The sequence below is a fragment of the Vulpes vulpes genome, chromosome 7 (assembly GCF_048418805.1).
Source record: "Vulpes vulpes isolate BD-2025 chromosome 7, VulVul3, whole genome shotgun sequence".
Lineage (NCBI taxonomy): Eukaryota > Metazoa > Chordata > Mammalia > Carnivora > Canidae > Vulpes > Vulpes vulpes.
In genome coordinates, this window is record NC_132786.1 from 2,188,025 (window position 1) to 2,211,172 (window position 23,148).

At 50.1% G+C, this 23,148-nt stretch overlaps 2 protein-coding genes across 10 annotated transcripts in view; one reads left to right on the forward strand and one right to left on the reverse strand.

The window, feature by feature from the left end:
• EZH2 (enhancer of zeste 2 polycomb repressive complex 2 subunit) overlaps nt 1–3,053 on the forward strand; it is a 64,633-nt gene extending 61,580 nt beyond the window's left edge. For all 4 annotated transcript variants that reach the window (XM_072762794.1, XM_072762790.1, XM_072762792.1 and 1 more), the window contains 2 exons: nt 48–132; nt 2,725–3,053. In XM_072762794.1, the coding sequence (XP_072618895.1) occupies nt 48–132; nt 2,725–2,785 (146 nt within the window). In that variant the 3' untranslated portion in view covers nt 2,786–3,053. The remainder of the gene's footprint in view (nt 1–47; nt 133–2,724) is intronic.
• A 3,878-nt stretch (nt 3,054–6,931) lies between these two features.
• The window catches only part of CUL1 (cullin 1), a 99,919-nt gene continuing 83,702 nt past the window's right edge, over nt 6,932–23,148 (reverse strand). For all 6 annotated transcript variants that reach the window (XM_072762797.1, XM_072762800.1, XM_072762795.1 and 3 more), the window contains 13 exons: nt 20,363–20,470; nt 20,176–20,282; nt 17,447–17,495; nt 16,953–17,084; nt 15,637–15,754; nt 14,444–14,520; nt 13,973–14,104; nt 13,036–13,128; nt 9,497–9,544; nt 9,334–9,416; nt 8,784–8,889; nt 8,377–8,490; nt 6,932–7,448 (listed from right to left, as the gene is read on the reverse strand). In XM_072762797.1, the coding sequence (XP_072618898.1) occupies nt 7,368–7,448; nt 8,377–8,490; nt 8,784–8,889; nt 9,334–9,416; nt 9,497–9,544; nt 13,036–13,128; nt 13,973–14,104; nt 14,444–14,520; nt 15,637–15,754; nt 16,953–17,084; nt 17,447–17,495; nt 20,176–20,282; nt 20,363–20,470 (1,248 nt within the window). In that variant the 3' untranslated portion in view covers nt 6,932–7,367. The remainder of the gene's footprint in view (nt 7,449–8,376; nt 8,491–8,783; nt 8,890–9,333; nt 9,417–9,496; nt 9,545–13,035; nt 13,129–13,972; nt 14,105–14,443; nt 14,521–15,636; nt 15,755–16,952; nt 17,085–17,446; nt 17,496–20,175; nt 20,283–20,362; nt 20,471–23,148) is intronic.

Consider the following 23,148-nt stretch of genomic DNA (forward strand, 5'->3'; position numbering starts at 1 on the left):
GTGGCCTGTCTTCATCCAACTCACGGATGCTGTGTCTCTCTCTCCAGTTATGATGGTTAACGGCGATCACAGGATAGGGATTTTTGCTAAGAGAGCCATCCAGACCGGTGAAGAGCTGTTTTTTGATTACAGGTTGGTAACAGCATATTTCTGTGTGACCTGAGGGCTTCATCTTCCTGGACTCTGGGCTGTGGACAAAGGCTGTCTTCTTGCTCTTTGTCAGATCTCTTTTTAGAGGAATTTATTTTTGGTTGTCGGGGCGTGGCTGGGTAGTTAGGCTACACAGGTAATGGGTGTATTTGAGATACAGGAGTACCTCAGATATTGTGGGTTCGGGTCCCGACCACTGCGGTAAAGGAACTGTCATCTTTCTGCTGGCGGATGGACTGGTGCTGCCGTGCAGTTTGCCGCATTAGTGGCTCTTCCAGCACGAGCGGTTCCCTGCAGCCGGCGGTGCAGCTCGGTGCACGGTACCCCCCGGAGAGCCGCCTTCAGAACTGTGTCCTCGGGCCCGGCCGGGTCCACCAGCTAAGCCGCTGTCGTGTTCCCAGTCCTCGGTTGTAGTTTCAACCGTCTTGACCGCGTGTCCACCAGGAGGAGGCCAACTTGGGAAACCATTTTCTTGGCTGGTCCCTGAGAAGCACCTGCTCGTCTGTTCACGTTTGGTGCTGAGCTCGCTCGCAGCCGTTCAGTCCCTCTCTGGGCTCCACTCCTCGTCCTGTTGTCTCGCTGTTTCTTCGTTGCTCCATTTGGAGAACACAGGCACAGTAGACTTAGCGTCATCCCTAAGGACGCGGAGATTTTCAGGATGGTCACCGAGTACCAGCTTCAGCCTCGTCACCAGCTGCACCAGCCCCTCACAAGAGGGTCAGCCGGGCACTGACCTTTCCTCTCTGGCTGAAAGTCCTAGCTGACAGCTTCTTTGGTAGAAGCAGTTTCGTCTACACTGAAAATGTGTTGTTCGGTGCAGCACCCTCATCGGTTATCGTAGCTAGGTCTTCTGGAAAACCTGCTGCTTCATGTTGCACTTCTGGGTCGTGGAGGTGGCTGCTTCCCTCAAACCTCCCGAACCAGCCTCCCAGCCTCACTTTCCTTCCGCAGCCTCCTCCCCTCTCAGCCGTCCTAGAACTGAAGGGAGTCGGCCTAGTTCTGGATTAGGCTTTGGCCTGAGGGAACTGTGCCTGCTGTGTTCTCCTGTGGGAACCGCTGCCGCTTTCCCTTTAAATCAGAAACTAGAAATGATGAAGCTCTGGGCCTTGCTGCTGGTGTGCAGAGACATGGGGGCCTGGGTGGCTCAGCCCGTTAAACGTCAGACCGTTCATTTCGGCTCCGGTCGTGATCTCAGGGTCGTGAGATGGAGCCCCGCATCAGGCTCTGCACAGTGGGATCCTGCTTGAGAGTCTCTCTCCCTCTGCCCCTCCCCTCCTCACTCTCTCAAATCAGTCGGTCACGGGTCTGTTTTCACTTGAACACATAGAGGCCCCTGTACGGTTATTAACCGGCCTTACTTCAATATTGTTGTCTCAGGGATGAGGGGGACAGATGGGGGAACAGCCGGTCGGTGCAGCAGTCAGGGCACATGAATCTCAGGAGGGTGCAGTTCGTGGCGCCCCAAAACAATCACAGTAGTAACATCCAAGATCACCTAATGATGAAGTCTGAAATTCTGTAAGAATGAAGGACCACAATGACCGGCATGAAGTGAGCAAATGCCGTTGGAAATGGCACTGGCAGGTGTGCTCGATGCAGGGTTGCCACAAACCTTCAGTGCTTAGAAAGTATTTGCAAAACGCAATAAACAGGCGTGCCTGTACGCCACAGGGACGTGGAGGGCCCCGTTCTTCACCCCTCTGGGAGGGGCTGGGGGCCGCCCGCAGGTGCATTTTCAAGTCCGTGTGATCACGCTGTATTCCCATAGGGTGTGCGGGACGCTCTTACTGGAGGTCGTTTCTGACGCTGCTGTATTTAGAGGCTCCTTACTCTTAGCCGAAGAACTTACTACATTGTTCGTATGTAGTACTGACGGTTAAGGCACGTTGGCGCATTATCCTCCCTGGTCACCGCCTGGGTCCTTGTGGGGGAAGTCGCGCCAGCTGTCTGGGTGGCAGCGTAGTCCAGCTCTTTGAGGTCAACAGCATAGATTTAAATTGCAACAGAGGACTTTTTAGCTGCATAAAATCCCATGTCCGAGTATTTGTCCCATTTAGAAGCTTCGCTTTTGAGCACAGTTGTCTGGAACAAGCCACGCGTTGTGGCCTTATTCTTGGGGATGTGCTGCAGGGGCGAGGGCGACCTGGATATACCATACCTGACGGGAGCCCAGGACCCCCCCCCCCCGCTTTGTGTGTGCGCAGCAGCAGCCAAGGCTCCCTTGGGGCACCTCGGGCCTCCTGTTTGCCAGGTTCTGGTTCTTCACTTGGAGGCTGGGGCTGTTTCCTGGCCCGACCGTACTGTCTCCTGCCCTCCCACCATGATGCACGCCCCCCCCTCCCGGGCCGTCTCGGGCAGGCCGGGGAGAAAGCACGGGAGGGGCTGTGCGGACAGGTGTGGGCACGTCTCCCCTGCGGTAGAAGTCGTGCCACCGCTGTAGGCAGCGCCCACGGCTGGGCCTGTCCGCACGCGGGCCTTCGTAGACGTTTTCACGCACACGCTGAGTGGAGCGGCTTGGTTGTGTGGGTCTCCCCGTGCTGGATGCTCGCTCATTCCTTTTTCCTGCTGTTTCAGATACAGCCAGGCTGATGCCCTGAAGTACGTGGGCATCGAAAGAGAGATGGAAATCCCTTGACGTCTGCTACCTCCTCCTCCCCCTCCTCCTTTCTGGAACAGCTGCCTTAGCTTCAGGAACCTCGAGTACTGTGGGCAATTTAGAAAAATAAAATGCAGTTTGAAATTCTGAATTTGCAAAGTACTGTAAGAATAATTTATAGTAATGAGTTTAAAAATCCACTTTTTATTGCCTTCTCACCAGCTGCAAAGTGTTTTGTACCAGTGAATTTTTGCAATAATGCAGTATGGTACATTTTTCAACTTTGAATAAAGAATACTTGAACTTCCCCCTGTTGTTGGGTCATCAATGGTACAGATCTGTCCGCGGATCGATTTTAGAAAAGGGACACGTCTCCAACGGGAGAACACGCTCACATTCAGCTCCCGGGATGCTTGGTCATTCTGTGAAGCTTAAATAGAATATGTAATTACGCAATCTGCGTATGCTACGTAGCACATGCATATTTATAATTGACAATTTGTCTAATCGTGACTTCAGTATCGCCTATTAAGTGAAAGATTCCCGCGAGCGACCGAGGCTGGCATCCTGCGGCCGCGGCGGGCGGGTCCCCTGGCACCGGAGCCTCTGAGCCGCCTTCTCTGTGTATAGAGCAACGGCAGGCCCAGCGGCTACGGCGCGGAACCCAGGGGAGGTTAGATACGGGGTCATACGGGGTCAGAGCTCCCCACTACCAAGGTGCTGGGTGTGACCAAACTAGTTTCCTTTTTTGAAGTAAAGATTAAGCGGGGTTGGGAGGGGGAGCGTGAAGGCCATGGGGTGCTGGCTCCTGGGCTGACCGCGGCCATCGGGCTGTGGGGTACAGTTGCCTTTCCCGGAGTACCGGCTCCAGGTGTGATGTACGTGATGTGAGAATATTTAATGTGAAACTGATTAAAAACCTACCTTTCTGGGGCACCTGGGTGGCTCATTCCACTAAGCATCTGCCTTTGGCTCAGATCATGATCTCAGGGTGCGGGGATTGAGCCCTGTGTCCGGTCCCCCACAGGGAGCCTGCTTCTCCCTCTCCCGGCCCTGCCCCTCCCCCTGCTTGTGCTGTCAAGTAAATAAAATCCTTCAAAGCAAACCCACCCACCTTTCTTTCCGGTTACGTAAACACTGACAGGCCTCTCTGGTCCGGGCTGCATCAACCGTAGCGACGCCAGTCGGAAAAGTCATTTGCCACTTTGCTTTTTTTTGCAACGAACAGCCCTGGCGTCCGCTGCCAATCTCGTTCCTGCTGCTCGTGTTCTGGGCCACGTCTGGTTTGGAAGGACTCAGTGATGTTTGTCCGGGAGACGGCGCCGTAAGCGCAGTTGGCTGCTGCTGCTTCCCGAAGGGCAGCCACGGCGCTCGCCCTCGGGGGTGCATCCCCCACTTGGCACTCCGGTGAGCGGAGCCCATTCCTTCGTGATCGCCCCGTCGATGAGCGACGTCAGGACAAGGAGCAGCTTCCAGCCACAGTGTTTGTCCTGGTGGGAGTGCCCAGCCCTCCCCGCGCTGAACGGCTGGGTGGGGGCGTGATCCTCGAGCCCAGGGGAGGTCTGACCCCCACAGACCCAGATGCATCAGCCACACCGAAGTCGTAGCAGAGAGAGCAGGGGTTGAGCAGCACACGCAAGCTTTGTGTACTTGCATTTGAAACGCGCCTCGCGGGTCCTGTTGGCCGACGTGAGCACAGGTTCTCTGAGCAGAAATACTGGACGGGCGTCCGGTCACGTGACAAAGGGCATCTTTACTCCGATCTGGTCGGGTTCAGGCTTTATAATGGGGCGAGGGTGGGGCACAGAGCTTGACCTATGAGGTGTTTAAACACCCAATTAAAGCCAAGGTGTGGGGGGTAAACTAAGTTCAAAAAGTGGGTGCTCTCCCCACCCCCAGAGCTCCCCACTGGGAGGTGAAAGCGTGTGAGCCTCGTGCTTCCTTTCCCACCAGGGGAAAGCCAGGAGGAGGACGGGTGTGGGGAGCCGAGTGCTGCATCAGGATGCACAGATGTCCCAGGCGCCGTCTCCCAGTTCGGGGCCCCCTCTACGCCTTACCTCCCTGGTCCCGAGGAACCACGGGCAGAGGACATCCGGGCCCAGACCGACAAGGCGCAGGCGCCCGTGAGAGCCCCGCCGAGGACATTCTGCTTGTCAGTTACTCCCAGTCGGTGCTTCGTAGTCTCTGAGCAAAATGCAAACTACAATCCATCTAGAAGCTGCTTAACTGTTTTTCAATATTGTCCTGCTTTATCCAACCTCCAGCCTTCACCGCGTCCGTCGAGCAAGGCAAAGTCCCGGCTCCCAGGTCCACCCGGGTGCTCGGCAGCTGCCCTCCCCGCCAGCGCCGCTCCCGTGAGTGAACATCGTGTCATTTCAGCTTGCACCGAAGTCATGAAGACTAGTTCCGAGGGTGAACGTGTTTTCTATTTTAAAAGAAGATTTTATTCATGAGAGAGAGAGAGAGAGAGAGAGAGAGAAGCAGAGACACAGACCCAGGCAGAGGGAGAAGCAGGCTCCACGCAGGGAGCTCGACACGGGGCTCGATCCCGGGTCTCCAGGATCACGCCCTGGGCTGAAGGCGGCGCTAAACCGCTGCGCCCCCCCCCCCCCCCCCCCCCCCCCGGGCTGCCCATTTTCCAAGAACTAAAGCATCCGCTGAAGATTTGATGAGCTTCGGGCTTTTACTGGGAAGAGCTGAAGCTGCTTGCAGCTCAGCCCTGTCCAACAGCTTCCAGAGGGGCGGTGCGGGGTCCTGGTTAGAAGCCGCCAACGAGGTAAGCGCAGCCTTGGCGCGAACCGCACCTCCCATACGGCGGTTTACGAAAAGGTCCGCGTTCCCGTGAGGAGGATGGGGCCGCTCGGTCCCGCTGGGCAGGTGCGTGGACTGGCGAGCGGAGGCTCCGGTCATCAGATCCAGCCGCCCAGACAGCCAAGGGATGGGGAGTGCTAAAGTGAGCTTCATCCAAGGGGGATTCAGTTCAGAGACGGGTCAGCCTGTCTGATGTTTCACCCGGGTGTGGTGAAATCTGAATTTCTTGCAAAGGAAAATTAGGGACCAGCGTGCAGGGGGACGGGCCATCTTAAAAAGCCCTGGGATGGAGACATTTAAAACTGCATCCCGGGGGCTCAGCGGTTCAGCGCTGCCTCCAGCCCAGGGCGTGACCCTGGAGCCCCAGGATCAAGTCCCACGTCGGGCTCCCTGCACGGAGTCTGCTCTTCCCTCTGCCTGTGTCTCTGCCTCTGTCTCAAATAAATTTAAAAAAATAAAAATAAAACTGCATTCCCCCCCCTCCCCCCCCGGGGTTCTCGAATGTTCTCCCCAAGGAGAGGGCTCCAGAGCACAGGATAGGCTGGTTGCTCACAGGCTGCTGACTGCGGCCCCACCATCCGGCTCCTACCCATTCCCTTGGACCACGAGCCCCACAGCCTGGACGCCGGTGGTGTTCCTCGGGCACGAGCCCCGCGAGGTCTCCCCGGAGGTGGTGGCTTGAAGGCGACAGCTGCAGTTCTCTGTTCCTGGGAGGGGTGGGAGCCGGTGGGGATAGGGGTGGGGATGGAGGCAGCCCAGAGCGCTCCCCCTCCCCAGGACCCCCCTCACCTTGGCTCCGCGGCGTCCGCAGCCAGTCTGACCTGAGGAGGGGAGGGCCGCGGTGGGGACCCCGGGCACCCCCTGACCTGGGGTCTCCGCCGGTCTCCCCGGTGCGTGCTGAGAATCTTGCAGCAACTGAAAGAGGCGCTAGACACGGGAAGCCGGGAGCGGACCTTCAGCCTCCAGGTGTCGGGTCCTAATAGGTGCTGAGCAGGGCCAGGCACCGGGAGGCTCATCGCTGGGGGGGTACAGGGCAGGGGGCGCCTGTCACCCAGGGGCCCCAACAGGCTCTGCCCCGCCCCTCCCCGCGGCCCCCGCAGGCCCCAGCGGTCCTCATGAAGCCTCCCCCGCTGTGCGAGCCTCCAACCTGGGGGCCCGGCAGGGCCAGCGCCCGCCCTCCTCGGGGCCGACCCCACGGGCCCCACGCGTGCTGCAGGCCCCACGGGCAGGAGGCCGCGGCGACCCCGGCGAGTGTGGACAGGCCGACCGGTTGCAGCCTTTCCGACCACAGCAAGACACCGGATTGTAAATCTGCACCATCATTGTATCTTTTATTTACATGTAGAAATTAGTAAAACTTAAAACAAAACCAAATGCGACTTGTACAGAAATCCTTTAATTTTCTTTATTTTCACACATTAAAAAATGAAACACACTATACAAATGGTTTTTCATAGCAGATTACACGTGGGCCCATTAGACTTGCTCTCCGAGTGCTGCCAGGACGACAGCTGTTAACCCCGTAGCCAACGTAGCGGTTTAGATGCAGTAGCATGCAGCCCTCAGCAGGGGAGGTCCGAGTCCCCTCTGTTCTTAAATTAGGTTAAATGGCGTTGGTGTCCATATTTACAGACTTGAAATGTATCAATCCTGAGCAGTTCTGATGTCCGGCTGAGGCCAGCGGGGGGCGGTTGGCCTCAGGTCTAAAAAGGGAGGTTCAAATGGTGGCAGGCTGGCTGCTATGAACTCGGGTTGTTCTCTCCACCGGGAACTCTTCGCTGCAGGTTGCAGTCAGACCCTTCTGGAAGGGTTAAGCCAAGTAACTGTAGGTGTCCTTTTCACCATCGACTCGCTCCAAGTATTCTTTCTCGATCAGAATGTCAATGCATTTCTGGGCATTATTTTAAGAAAAAAAGAGGTAATGGAAGGAAGAAAAACACACTTATTAGGAGAATGGAGCCCGGCCACCTCACCTGGGCTGTGCCCCTGCCCCTGGAGGCTCACTCGGGGACCCACCCCACCCCACGCGCCCTGCAGAGCGGCTTTACTTCCCAGGCAGCCCCGACCTCACTTTCTTGAGCCAGGAAACTACCCAGCTCCTCAATGTCCTCGTGGGGAGGTCGCCCGGGGCCCTTTGGGGACAGCCCAGGCATGGCCTCCCAGCACCCCTCCCCCTGCCTGTCAGGAAGTCACCTCTCACTGCCACCCTTGGGGGCTCCGCTCTGTCCCAGCTGCTCTTTAGAGTGGTCTCAGAGAGAGAAAGCCGCTGAGCTTCTATGTTCAAGAACCCACTAGAAAGGAGGCAAGGCGATGGCCCGGAGCTGCGGGCGCCCCCCAGGGAGGACCACAGAGTAGGGACAAGCAGGCGACGGACAGCCTACAATACAGACGAGACGGTCCCCCGAACGTGACGCGGGGCCCGTCTTCGGACACAGCAGAGCGGGAGCCCTAGAAGCCCTGTCCGCACACCGAGCACCCCATAGCACCGCCGCGGGCGGGATGCTCAGCGGGTTGTGATCCTCCAGGGAGCAGAGGTGCTGGCCAGGAGGCGGCCAAAGGGGAAGCTTCTGGAATGCCAGTCCCGTTCTAACCTCCTGAACTGGGGTCTTGGTCGTACAAGCGTGCTTACTTGGGCCCTCTAGGATGTGCGTGCTGCTCGGGAGATGGGACATGCCAACAAAAAGTCTAAAAAATTAAGCCTATTTCCTTCTGTAGAAACCTGGCATGGATGACTAAGCCGCGTTCTTTCCACTAGTCTCTGCTACGCCTTTGCTCTTCTCACATAATCAGCGCAGCGCTGCAGCTGCGGGCTCTGGTACCTTGATTACTGGGACCCGCGGTTTGAATCTCGAGGACAGCTGAGTGAGAACTTCTCCGAGCAGCTGCTGGTGCTTGAGGACCTTCCTCATCTTCATGATCCTCACGATGGCCGCCTGTGCCACCCATGGGGGAAACAGCACGTTCCCCGTTACAGCCGCCCTCAGACGCCCCGGGCAACCACCCCGGGCAACCACCCCATGCACCGCACGCAGCCCGTGGGCCACTCCGGGGTCCATGCTGGAGCCATGGGGGCCGCCCCGCCGGGACCCCAGCCCGGGCCTTCCGTGACCTGCCACCGTCTCTGGCTCAGCCACTGCCGGCCGCCCTGAGCCACGGCCACTGCACACGCCACCCACCGGCTTTGATCCGCCGCCACAGCCCCAACCCGACGCGGGGCCAGAGTCACCTGAATCAGCAGCTTGCGGTCCTCCTCAATGTTTTTGTGTGTTGTTTCTTGTTCCTGCTTCTGCTCGGTTTTCATCGGCACATTGATGTTGACCCTTAACTTCTTACTGTCAAGAAATGCAGGAAACCAATCACTGCAGCTTCCCAAGACAGGCGCGGAGGGCTTCCCCCGGTTCTGAATTCCTGAGAGGCCTCCGCTCCTCCGGCTACCGCCTCCGGGAAGGCCTCCCCCGCAGCCAGTGACAGGACACCTGCGTCACAGGAGCCCCCGCGCTGCCCTCTGGCCTCCCAAATTTTGTCAAATGAAATAAAATCAAGACCCTCGGACACAGAGGTCCAGACTCACGAGCCCCCGAGGAACTGGCTGCCAAAAGCAGGAACCACCAAAACCGGACAGGAAGTCAGGCGAAGGACACCTGGGATCCTGAGGAAGCCCTTCCTGTGCCGAGGCCACCCCGCACCCAGCCTCCACTCGCAGCCACGCGGGGGTGGGGGTGGGGGTGGGGGTCGGGGTCTGCGGTCTAGGAACACCTACTTAAGATTTTCCTTACTTTTTATAACCGAGATACAATTTTATTAAGGTATCTGGCTTCAATTCCACCTCATCAACATTCGCATTTTCGTCTTCCAGAACCTATGAGGAAGACAACCGTTACTACATGATGTCAGGAAAGAGCTTCGTTCTAGCTGAACACAGAACATGCACAAACATACCAGTAACTTCGACTTCAATAAAATCTGTAGGACTTGTGCCAAAATGTCCTGCAGTTAAAGAGAAAAAGAGAAGTTAAAGAGAAAAAATGCACTTCTCTCTGCAGTAAAAACCACACGCAATCCCGTAGTTGGTTTTCCTGACACACAGCAGCGACCCAGATAGAAGAATGTACCCGGGGGAGAGGGGTGCTTAAGAGGTCCCGACATCCCCTACTGCCACCAGCACCTCCTTCGAGTGACGCCAGCCCCTCTCTGGCCTTGATCACCTAGTCAGAAGAACTGACGACTCAGTTTTAAATATCAGAAACCACCTTGATTCCTCACTTCAACCTCCAGGAACGTATTCACCCCTTAGCTGTCCGACAGCTCATCTGGGACACAGATCACCACAAAAGCAACACTCGAGGGCTTCTGGAAGAGAGCACGAGCAGTCTGCTCACGAACACGGCGGCACTCGGTGACCATGACCCCACTGTCCATTTCCTTTGCTCAACTCTTAGCACCGTGGGCGCCTCTGGCTATTTCCTCGCCTGTGACCATGGCTGGGGGGCCACTTCTAGGCCCTTCTACCACTGTGTCCCACGACACCAGACGACAGCATCTGCCCGATGCCTGCATGCCACCTGCCCTCACCACCTACCCCAAGGGGCAGAGCGGGCCCGCCCTTGCCTCGAGAGATCCCCATTCTGGTCCGAGGGTACAAACCTACAGCTACAAAAGCGAGAGGCCTCTGGTCTAGTGACAAGCCCGGACCCCTCAAGCAGGATGGGGACAGAGGAGTCACTTGAGAGTTAAATCCGATGGAGGGACGATGTGTCCCAGGGAGGAGAGCATCCCCACAGGAAGCACTCCTCCTAGCAGAAGGCCGGCTACCCTGGCACAGGGGCCAAAGCAGCGCCCTCCCCACAGCCTGTGGCAGCCTGAGCCTCTACCCTGATTTGAGGTCTTCTGATGTGAGGAGTGAGAAAGACTCTCACCCACAAAGGGGCAAGTTCATTTTGTTATTAGAATTTGCAGATATATTTTGGGCCAACTTGAGGCATGACTGAAAAAGAAATGATTCTCCTGACACTCAAAGAGGCCAGTGTCACTGCTGACAGCAAACCCAGACAAAAACATCACAACAACAGATCAATATCCCTATGAATGTAGATGTAAAAATTCTCAAGAAAAAAAAAAGAAAAAAAAATTCTCAAGAAAATACCAGCAAACGCAGCCCACCATCATATAAAGAGTATTCTATACCATGCCCAGCTAGGGTTCACCCAGAAAGGCAAGGTGGCAACAATAAGAAAAGCGATCACTGTAATAGACTATATTAATAGACAAAAAGCACATTTTTATCTCCATGGAGAAGCAGTTTAACAAAATTCAGCATTTTTTCATGATGAAAACACTAAAAACAAACAAAACCCCAAGAATAGAGGGAACTTCTAATAATAGGAATCTAAGAAAAACCTATAGCTAATACCATGCTTAACAGTAACAAGCTGAAGCTTTCTCCCAAGATCAGGAACAAGACAAGGATGCCTATTCTTATCACCTCTCTTCAACACTGTATTGGAAATTCCAGCCAAAGCAATCAGGCAAGAAGACAAAATAAAAAGCATCCAAGTAGGAGAAGGAAGTAAAACTAGCTCTACTTGCAGAGGACATGATTGTGTATAAAAAAAAAAAAAAACATTAAAGAATCTTCAAAAAAACTAAATGAGTTTAACCAGGTTGCAAGATACACGATCAATATCCAATAATCAATTTTACTTCCGTTATCTAGCAACAAAAAAACCAATTCCACTTACAGTAGCACCAAGCACAATACTTAGGAATAAATTTAACCAAAGTGCAAGACTTGCATACACAAAACTATGAAACACAACCTACATGAATGTAAAGCTGCTCACGGTCAGGGGCTGGAAGACCTACTACTGATAATGCAGAGGTACGCCCCACAGCAATCCACAGATGTGATGTAGTCTCTAACCATGGACAAGCTAACTCTGAAATTCTTACGGAATGCAAGGGACCCAGAACAGCCAACACAATTTTGAAAAAGAACACAGCTGGAGGTCTCAGTTTCAAGACTTACTACAGAACAATGGCAACCAAGACGATGACATATTGCCATAAAGACAGACATCCAGGAGACTAGAAAAGAACTGAGAATCCAGAAAGAAACCCATCCATCTATGGTCAACTGATTTTCAACAAGGCATTACTAATCAACAGGGAAGGAAATCTCTGACCTTGAATCAGGCAATGGTTCCTTAGATGGACACCAAAAGCAGAAGCAACAAATGAAAAAGAGGCTCCATGTATAAAAAATACATAATTCTTACAACAGTAGAGGGCAAATAAAACATGCGCATGGCCATAGGATTCGAACAGACATTTCATCCATGAACATATATAAATGGTCAAGTCAGGTTGAGGAGACAGTCAACACCATCAGTTGGTAGGGAAATGTGAAATGTGAACACAACCACAATGAGGTGTCTTCATATCCACTAGCATGGCTAGAAAGTAAAAAAAAAAAAAAAAAAAAAAAAGAAAAAAAAAAAAGGAAAGGGAAATGCAAATGTTGATCAGGATGCAGAGAAACCAGAGCCTGCAGCCCTCATGCACTGCTGGCGAGCCTGTGAACAGGGGCGGCCACGCTGTTCCTCAATGAGCTAATCCACTATGACTTGGATATTCCACACCTCAGACATATACCCAAGAAACCTGAAAATGCATTCCTACCACAACGTGTACGTGAGTGTTCACAGCAGGACTATTCCTAATGATCAAAATGGGGAAACAGCCCAAATGTCCATCAGCTGGAGAACGAATAATAAACATAATGTGGTCTGTCCATACACTGGAACGTATTCCAGCCGTAAAACAGAATAAAACACACATATATTCTATGACACGAAGAAACCCTGAAAGCATGGTAAGTGAAAGGCAGACAGAAAAGAAACACCACAACCAGGGACATGAAATGCCCAGGGTAGGCAAATCCAGAGACAGAAAGTTAGTTAGTGGTTGTCAGGGGCTGAGAGGACAGGAGAGGAACATGGTTATTGCTAAATGCTGATGAGTTTCTTTTTGCGATGACGGGACGGAAAGGTTCTGGAATTGGGACAGTGGTGGTGGCTGTATGGCCTTGTGAAAACCTTGTGTATTTTACGTACACCCTGAACGGCATACTTAAAAATGGCGAATTTTATGCACGGGAGATAAATGTCACTAAAGAATATGACTGATAGGAAGAATACTGCTATAATTAAGTGACATGCAGGCTTAGTAGGAAAAGCCTGGCTGGGAAGAGGGTGAAGGATGGACTGAATGAACGAGGGAAAGCATGTGCTCACGTGTGCATGTTATACCGAGTTTGAAAACGAAGATTTTTTAAAAAACAATGTGCATTACTTATAATCCTAAGGGAAATCACTATTTCAGGTCGAAGACCCCCAGGTCCTCTGTCCCTCTGTCCCCACAGCGCTTGCCAGACCAAGGAGCCTGCAGCACACACGGGAGGCCGGGAGGCGGGGAGATACCATTTTGATTTGGGTGCTGTCCGTCAGCTGCTGCACGGCGTAGGCGTCTTCCGTATTGTACTGAAGCAGGATCGCCATCTGGAACGTGGATGCCTTTGAGGCCCCACATACAGAAGAAAGAGAAGCAAAATTACATGCGTGGAAAAACCTCCAAAAATATACAGCTGAAGTCTGAAGAACTTTAAATGAAACAAATTCTGCTCAGGAGATGCAAAAAACCAAGTAGCCCCACAGAAAAGAGAATAGAAAGTGTCAGGACTCCACCCTGCTGCGATGCTTCCTGGAGGCCATCCTCTCCCAGCTTCCACAGGAGAGAACGCCCAACTCTCTTCTACGATGTTTCACACACATAAATACACGCTATTTATGCTTCCACACTCACTGAAATTTTGGCTCTGCCACATAAGCTAGGGTCCCAAGGAAGTGCCTTAAATGACCCCGGGCCTCAGTTTCTCCTCCGCACACTGTGACAGTAGTCACACAGGGCTCCCTATTCAGGACTGGGTGCCATGGAGGGCACTGGGGGCCACTGTTAACACGAAGGTGTTCTGCCGAAGGGAGAGGGCTGCTGTCATAACTAAGTACCCACAACTCCGGCCTCTGAAGCTACATGTTTGGTGTGTGTCAGGCAGGAGCCATGCCCAACGCTTATTAAACACGTTACTGCACTTAGCAGTCACTGCGCTTCTGAAGCGGAAACACCAGCACCCCTGCCTCACGGAGGAGGGGACAGAGGCATCAGTCAGTCATCACGGTCACCCTCAGCGAGAAAGCATCGGATCTCAGCTCACCTGCCCCACAAACTGCGCTCTGCCACAGGCCTCCCTCTCGACCGTGGCGCCCACCGCTGGACTCTAGAATTCTGGAGTTCTAGAATTTGTTGTACCCTTGTTTAGACCTCAGACCATACATCCCCCAAACAGAAAGGCGACCTTACCTGCAAAGTGTACCTATTTTTGAAGCAGTTGGTTACCAGTTCCCCTTTGGACAGTTGATACAACCAAGTCAGCTTCCGGCCGCTGTGACGGCTGGCGTAGAAAGCTGTGAACCGCTGATAACTGCGCTCCAGCTGGATCAGAGGATACAAAAGGACACACAGCGTTGTGAGGAGCGTCTGCCTCACCACGCGGTACAGCATCGTTCAGTAAACACAGTGCTCCAGGGTCACAGCACAAAAAGCTGGTGACATAGAAGTGAAACGCAAACATCCAAACATCCGGTGCTTGACTCCTGTGAAGCACTCGGGCACTTGAGGGTGCCATCGAAAACCATCCCGGACGTGAGGCCCGCAGGTTGCCATTGGGGTGAGCGGCACCCGCCCGCAGACACCGCCCCCCCGCACCCTTCCCACATCCCCGCACTCATCTCTGCTCAGCATTAACAGGATGCGAGACAAACCCACCCTTACCTCTGACGGCAAGGCAAACGTGCAAGACTGCTGGAAGGGCCACGACCCGGAGCTTAGCACTTGGATACTGAAATCCACTGGGGCGGGAATGAAAGTGCGGGAACACAGTTAGTCCCAGAAACCCAACAATGCTGCTGCTCAAATCAACGTGGGCTGCTTTGCATGGAAGGAAACACACTGACTGAAAAACCCTGCTGCGGTATGAACGGCAGAACTGACCATATTTCAGTGAGACTGTTTCACTCAAGTACAATTAGTAAAAGGTGGAAAGAGCCGGAAACTCTTTTCCTACAGAGAGAGGCAGTCTTTCATTTCACTTGTAGCTCAGGACTGAGGACACCATAGGGCCGCTCTGCTTGGGTCCACTGAGGCCCCCGAGCTTGTCCAGCACGGCCGGCACCGGGGCCCAAACTCAGGAAACAGAAGCCTCAAGCGCCAGCGGCTCACTCCAGGGTGTTCTGTGCAGCGCGCAGAACTGCAAACACACACCCACACACCCACTACGTATGATATCTAACCTGTAAATTATAACAACTGCATCATCACATAGCTGAGGAATCCACTGGCATCCCTGCCACATTTAACAGTGGAATGGCTCTTCAGTTTCAGGGAAAGGTAAAATTCCCATTTTTTGCTTATAAAGACAATACTACCATACGATGATGTCAGCATCACGTGCCGGGTGCCACCCCGCGGACCTGACAACAAGAGCGTGGCCTGGCGGCCAGCAGGGCCTCATCCCCATGCCAACCTGGAGCCGAGATCTCAGGTTAGTCTGACTCTGTGATCCACACAGCCATCTGTAACTCTTTCTCATAATAAATTAAATAAATAGAGAGAGAGAGAGAGAGAGAGAGAAAGCTAGAATGGATCCACACTAAGGTTAAAGAAATTTACTAAATATTAAACTGTGTGGAGCCCGGAGCTAGTAGCTGCCCAGGGTGGGATGGCCACGCCGCTGGGGCCCCTGGGAAAGGCTGACATGCTCTGTGCCTGCCATCTCCTAACGACACACAGGAGTCAGGAGGACCCCAGGCTTCCTGTTTGTCTGCCTGTCCCGGAATTTCTGATATGCACTGACCACCCTTACTTATTAGTATTTTGTCATCTCTCTCGTTTGCCACAAAGGACATGAACTTCTCTGAGAACACTGCCCGTAAAAAAGCAGCTTATACACGCTCGTGGATACTCACAGTCTAGCGGTTCTGAATTTGTCAGGTGCTTTTTGAATTGCTCATTCAAATCTTTGCTCACGCCAATGTCTTGAAACATCCGCTGAAGTTTAGAGGTATATTCAAAACCACAAGCTTGCTGAAATGAACCCAGATAACCATCTTATTAATTTCTACAGAAACAGAAGTGTATACAAGGAAATCATACAACTGTACAAGAGCTACTAAGCTAGGAGTAACACTGAACCACATCTCATAGGGTCAATATGTACAGATTCAAATTAATACACTGCCCAAAATTACATAGCCATAGCCAAGCAGTTAAGTCTTTTTCACCGAGTAACTTTCATTTGAGCATCTAGGAACAAGGATGTCTAACAGAACACACAGATGACCTATTTTATGTCTCTATTCCACTACTGGGGGGCTGAACTCTGTGTCCCCCAAACTCCTATGCTGAAGCCCTAACCTCTAGCGTGATGGTATTGGGAGGTAGGGTCTTGGGAGAAATGATTGCCAGATGCAGTCATGAGGACAGAGCCCTCCTGATGGGATTAGGGTTCTTGTAAGAAGAAGCCAGAGTCTGCTCTTGCTCCTCGCCACATTGGAGCACAGCGAGGAGGCGGCTGTCACCATGGTGGGAAGAGAGTCCTCACCAGAAAGCGAATCAGCCAGCATCTGGATCTTGGACTTCCAGCCTTCAGAACTGGGAGAATAAATTTTTAGTGTTAAAGCCCCCAGTCCATGGTGTTTTGTTATGGCAGTTTGAGCAGAACAATATACCCACATAACTAATTTCAGGTCGAAGTGAAATAGGTCTAAGACACATCACAGCACTCAACAGGTCAGCAGGCACAAGCTCAGTGCAGAGGTGGCTGGATAATGAAATAACTGATCAACGATCAAGTAAAACGCTGTCTTCCTGCAGGTACAATCGCAGACAGTGAACTAAACCCAGAGCAAAACAAACACAAACCAACTCAAAGCCAACCACATGCAGGTGGGCTGAGCGTCACCCTGAGTGGTTCTGGTACGTGAAGACAGAGTGGGGCCGAATGTGCGGAGTAGGAGATGCTGTGGTGGTGAGCACTGCAGAGCCGGGTCTGACAGGACAGGAGGCCCCTCCGAGAGCAGCGTGGATGGGTTGGCAAAGCATGTGAGACAGGGAGGGGAGGCCTGACCTGTCACAACCCCCCTGTAGCGGAGCAGCAGGGCCCATTCCATACAAACTCTTTGTTACCTAGACTAGCGACTCTGCCCACTGACAACCTGCAACAGCTAAGATCTTTCACGATTACTTAAAAACTGGATTTTTCTCAGGACATGATCAAATTTACCTTTAATTTTGAGATCATGCTCGCCTCGGCATCATCACTGGCACTGTTCTGATGTACGAGTCTTTTGGCCAGCATCTTTGCGTAGAATTTCTGAAACACGTCTTTATCCTCTATATACTTGAAGACCACCATCTAGCAAAATCACCAAGAGAGCAGACTTAATGCACTGAACACACGCTGGCAGCCGACACAGGTGCTTTATTTTGACTGGCCTGTGTACCAACGTTTACAGTGGTAAAAAAAAATACCATCCACAGACTTGAAATATTTTCATCAACCCCTTTAATCATATTAAGTTGGTCTAGACTTAGTACTAATGAGGAAAGTACAAGTGCTAAAATTAATGACTCAATTTAGGGAGTAAAACCATAGATATGAATTAAAATAAATGATCCTATTAATTTTCACATTTCAGATGCCCTATACAAGTAACCTTAAAACTTGGGAGATAAACTGCTACTGGAAACCAGAGTGATTAGTAAGAAGCGCCTTACCACTTGGTTGAGCGTGTCTTCTAGCTCTGCTTCTTCTGGATTCTTGGAACTGGAAAAAAAAAAAAGGTATACTGTTTTCAAACAAATCAGTAAACATTTACTCAGCAAGCACCACTGAGCCAAACTTTTCTCACCTATGGCAACGTGGCAATATTACACTGAAACTATCACGGAAGAACATGTTTACGAAATAATCGTTTTGGACATGCAAGATGAAAATCAACAGAGGATACTTATTTTTTTAAATATTTTTTAAATTTTTATTTATTTATGATAGTCACATAGAGAGAGAGAGAGAGGCAGAGACACAGGCAGAGGGAGAAGCAGGCTCCATGCACCGGGAGCCCGTGTGGGACTCCATCCCGGGTCTCCAGGATCGTGCCCTGGGCCAAAGGCAGGTGCCAAACCGCTGCGCCACCCAGGGATCCCAACAGAGGATACTTATTAAAGTCTGCCCAAACATTCAAGTTTTCCCTTCGTTTCTGAAAGGAAATCTACCTAAACACAAAATAAAGGAACTTTACTTTGCCAACTGCTTCCTATAATATGCTTTAATTTAACTCTGAAAAAACCAAAAGCACACGTAGATTTCTAATGGCCTAAGCATTAAAGAAAACAAAACTGTTTAAAGCCACTAAAGCACTGCCTTCCTCTGTGGTTCTGTCTATGTAACAGAGGGCTGCCCTTAAGAACTGATTCTTTCTCTTCTATGAACAAGTATTAACTGAAAGGTGACTCTAGGGTAAATGAAATTTTTAAGGTTTTATGAGTCCTTCATAGATAAGATCCCCATAAGTTCACATGAAATGATCCAGCTCATGATCCAGCACATGAAGTGACCAAACAAGCTCTGGAAAGGTATTTCTAAGAAAATCTAGTCCTAGTCCTCACACAGGTAGCCCAGGGTGGTTTTTCTCTCTGGAAGAGTTTTCTTTCTTAACTCCACTCACTAGTGCGTGCTCACTGAAGCAACCCTAGCATGTGTCTGCCATTCTGTCTGCTTTGGCAGCATTAACTAAGAAACAACACAGCAAGAGACTTGGTGAGGGCCTCTTGTGAAAAGGCAACGTATAAAAAGGATAATAAGTTTTTTGCCAAACTGAAGGTCTGCTAAAGCATGTAATTAAAATATTGACAATTTTCATATAATCTAGCCTAAAAAAAAAAAAATGAAATCAGGTCAGAGGAGGCATTCCACTTTAAAGTCCACTTTTATTCTCGAAGGACTACAAGAAAAGATCGGACTAGAACGGCTGAATTATACACTGACCAGACTTGCAATAAATAGAAAACCACCCCCAAATACCCTATTTTCACCGGCCTTGGGGACATGGCTTTCTGGCAAAGTCAGAGAGACAGCTAGTGACATTATCAAATGTTTTCCCATGTCTGCCAGGAAGACCACATATACTTGGGTTAATATAGTAAATTATGTTAAATTTGCTACCACCAAGCCATCCCTACATTCCTAGGACACTATACTATGTTCTGGAGAATTATTCTTCAGTTCTCTAATAAATTTAGTCTGCTAACACTTTACTTAGGATTTCCCCAACTCTGTTCTAGGACTTGTTTCCAGTGTTTTTCTTGGTACATGTAGGTATCCCTCAGTGTTTTCTGCAGTGGGGTTAGGTGAGCCTTTAGGAGATGTTCATTCATCTCAAAACCAGGACAACATGGGGGCATGGGAAATGACTGCGTTTGTTGATGGATTGCTGGAAAACTGAAACAGAAGCTGAGAATACCCAAATACACACAACCTGGAGCCCTAGAAGCACAATGCAGAGGAGAGAGCCACAGGAGATCACGAGGCCTCTAGCTCTTAATAGACACACACAGAGGAGGAGGAACAGGTGAGAAACATGATGCTTAAGAAAAAAAAAAAAAAAAGAATACGGGGGCAGCCTGGGTGACTCAGCAGTTTAGCACCGCCTTCAGCCCAGGACTTGATCCTGGAGACCGGGGATCAAGTCCCACATTGGGCTTCCTGCATGGAGCCTGCTTCTCCCTCTGCCTGTGTCTCTGCCTCTCTCTCTCTCTCTCTGTGTTTCTCATGAATAAATAAATAAAATCTTTAAAAAAATAAAAATAAATAAAGAATACGAAGGGCGCCTGGCTAGCTCAGCTGGTGTAGGGAGCGACTCGATCTCAGGGTTGTGAGCTCAAGCCCCAATCTTCAAAAATATATAAATGTAAATATTACACATACACAAAGAATACGAAACAGCAGTAAAACGAATTGATCACATGAAGATAAATGTTAAAAGTGCACACGATAATTCAAATGCCAGAGTGCACAGAAAGTCTTGTTTCAGAAAACAGCCAGTGGGAGCTCCCACAGCAGATCTTCCCTGGCAACATGACCGAGGCTCACAGAACATCAGCAGGGAGTACAAGAAGGACACTTACTCCTTCCTTCCTTGCCACCCTCGTAACCACTGCTTGACCAACCTGTGAACTTAATTTAGCTAAATAAATTCTATAATTCTCAAAGCCACAGTAACATTAAAAAAACCCAAAAACCCAAAATAAAAACCCACTAGAATTTATAACATGAAGCATCTTTTAAGGAGACAAAGAAGATGTATTTGGTTTAAAGCGTTTTCTCAAAACGTACAAAGATGACAACCTAAAGTATGTAAAATATAACAGGAAGTTTAGTTCTCATATATAAGCAGAGACTTTAAATAGATTTACTAACAAAAAAATCCCCACAAAGTCACTAATACCTTTTCTTCAACAAGGAGTCACAGTATCGAGCCAGCAACTCGGGGGATTTACTGGACGATTGGGCCATTTTGGTAACTGCATTGTTGTTAATGAAGCGACCGCAGGCCTGTGGGACATACAAAACACAGTCAGAGGACATGTGGGGCCCCCCCCACACTGCAGCAAAGATGCTGTGCTCACACCCACCTTGTCAAGTGCGGCCACGAAACCAGCATCGTTGTTGAATGCCGACATTACCAGGGCATTGTATTTTTTATGAACATCCAACACTGTCTGTACATACATCTTGGGGTCCTTGGGAGGGAAAAAACAGATAAAAGTTGGTTACTGGGGATTAAATGATATATTCATGTGTTACTATAAAACATTCTGAAAGGTTCAGAAATTTCTTCAAAGATGCTGACACAGAAGATCAAGAAATAGCTTTGGTTCCATCATCAAAGCACATAGGATACTTTGCTTATATATATAATAAAATAAATTCTCTGTGCTTGAAATTAAGTACTGATTTCCAGCTTATATAAAAAACAGTGATTCTTTAAATTATTTGAAAATTCAAAGGACTGCAGGAAACACAACTTTTTAAAGTGACAGTTTGCTTGGCCCATTTTTTCTGAAAAATTCAAATTTTAGGCTTCGCTGGAAAAACCAATCAGCTAGCATGATCAGTAATCAGCTGGATACTTAGAGTTTAGGGGGGCAGGTGATGTAAGAACAGTGTAAGGTTGGGGTGCCTAAGTGGCTTAGTAAATTAAGTGTCTGCCTTCAGCTTAGGTCATGATCTCAGGGTCCTGGTATCGAATCCCATGTGAGGCTCCCTGCTCAGCGGGGAGTCTGCTTGTCCCTCTCCTTCTGCCCCTCCCCTCGTGTGCTCTCTAATAAATACAATCTTAGAAAAAGAAAAACAAAGAATAGTGTAAGATCAAGGTCCGAGGAAGTACGCAAGGGTGTAAGTGGGTCAGGCAAGGCCGAGAGGTCTGACTCGCACACCTGACTGCGTTGCAAGACTGGATGGGACAGGCCAGGACCAGGGAGACAGGCAGAGCACTGGAGGACTCGGCAGGATGGGCAATTAGGAGCTCTGGACAAAGAAACAACATAATGGGAATACAATGCCCAGATCAGCACAGGAGAAGCTCTGCCAAGGATGCACAAGGACGACAGGAAGGACCAGGAGGGTAGGGAGTCAAGGGAGACTGGCCTGAATGATAAAAACAGAGTGGCTGTCACTGGGCACTCACCGCACGCCCGTGGTGTGAGGATCCATACAAGGACTGTCACCACCACACTATGATATGAGGTTGGTGCTATCTGGATTCTTGCTCGATAGGCGAAGAAACTAAGTCACTTGGGCATCTGGCCAAGGGCTTCAGTGACGGCTGTCAGGCTTGACCCCAGGCAGCCTAACTCCCAAGCCAACATCTCCTCCACAGCTCTGAGAAGGGAAAAGGCCCAGATGACAGGACCAGTTCACAGCTGCGGCAGCATGGACAGATGTCACGTGCCAGGACAACGCCAGCAGCTGGCCCCTTCACAAGCAGGAGGCCTGAGCATGGGGGCCTCACATGGCTGCCAAGAGTCTGCAAATTTCTTTCCTTTTTTTTAAAAAAAAAAAAAAAAGATTTTATTTACTTGACAGAGAGTGAGAGAGCACAAGTAGGGGGGAGTGGCAGGCAGAGTGAGAAGGAGAAGCAGACTCCCCACGGAGCAGGGAGCCTGATGTGGGGCTCGATCCCAGGACCCTGGGATCATGACCTGAGCCAAAGCAGATGCTCAACCACTGAGCCACCCAGGTGCCTCTGCAAATTTCTGACAGATATTAATACTCAGGTTTCAGGAATGAAAAACATAATTCCCCAAATTCTAATCATTCTGCATCTTACAATACTTTGAACTGTTTTCCTGTGATAGGGCTATACTAAGAGTTACAGAGATTTTGTTAAAAAAATATAAAAATGCCAAGTTTATTATTATTACAAATACATTGAACAAGGCTATAATTTTAACAGTATGTAAAGCAGTCCTGACCTGATACAGACATTTAATAAGGGAAAATGTTAAGAGGGAACACAAAAATGATTGCCAAATAAAAAGTACCTAAAATATTGGAAGCCAATATCACATATATTTAATATCTAAAAATTACCTATCTTCAAGTGTTAAAACACACACAGAGTGTTAACTGCCTCATCAGATATCTTGTTGTTTCATGACAACTATTACAGATGTAAAAAAACTTCTCCCATTTTGCACCGATGGTCTTAATTCACAAGTGCAACCAAAAGCATCTTCCAACTGGCATAGATCTTATCTCATAAAACTCATTTAAACTTTTTTTTAACAATGAAAACATTGTCTGCTTAATCTTAGGTTTGCCACTGAAACTGATATTGCTTTTGCTAATTCGGTTTTTGGATTGCTTTCTGATTTCACATCAAATTATTTCAGGACATTCACATTTTCTTCCCTTTGCAATTAATTCCTCTGTTAAAACTCCAGCCTACAGCAAAGTATCCAGGCACCGGAAAATGCCAGCAAAAATTGTTGGGGAGTATCTGGATAAGGTAACATCCAAGGGGAAGGTCAACAGCATTACACAGAATCACACATCAAAACTGCCAGTTTAAGGACTTATTTTGCTTCCAACACGTTATTTTGGGGAACACCACTCAAAGGACTTATGTGAAATATATTATGTACATAGCCAAACTAGCATGGATTTTATTTGTAGGAAGGACGCCCTCGGCAGCAGAGAGGGTACACACACGGTTGTAACCTGGCATCACCTACCAGCGAGACTCATCAGACCGCACTGCTTCTGCAGCATGTGTGCTCCTTGTGGTTCCCAGAGGCATTCATCCTAACCTTCAACTCTGCGTGAGCGCGCCCCTACCCTGGCCATCAGTGGGTTCTTCAGGGCCAGGAATGTGTCTACACTGTCTATCACGCTTGCGGGAGAATTATGCTTTTCT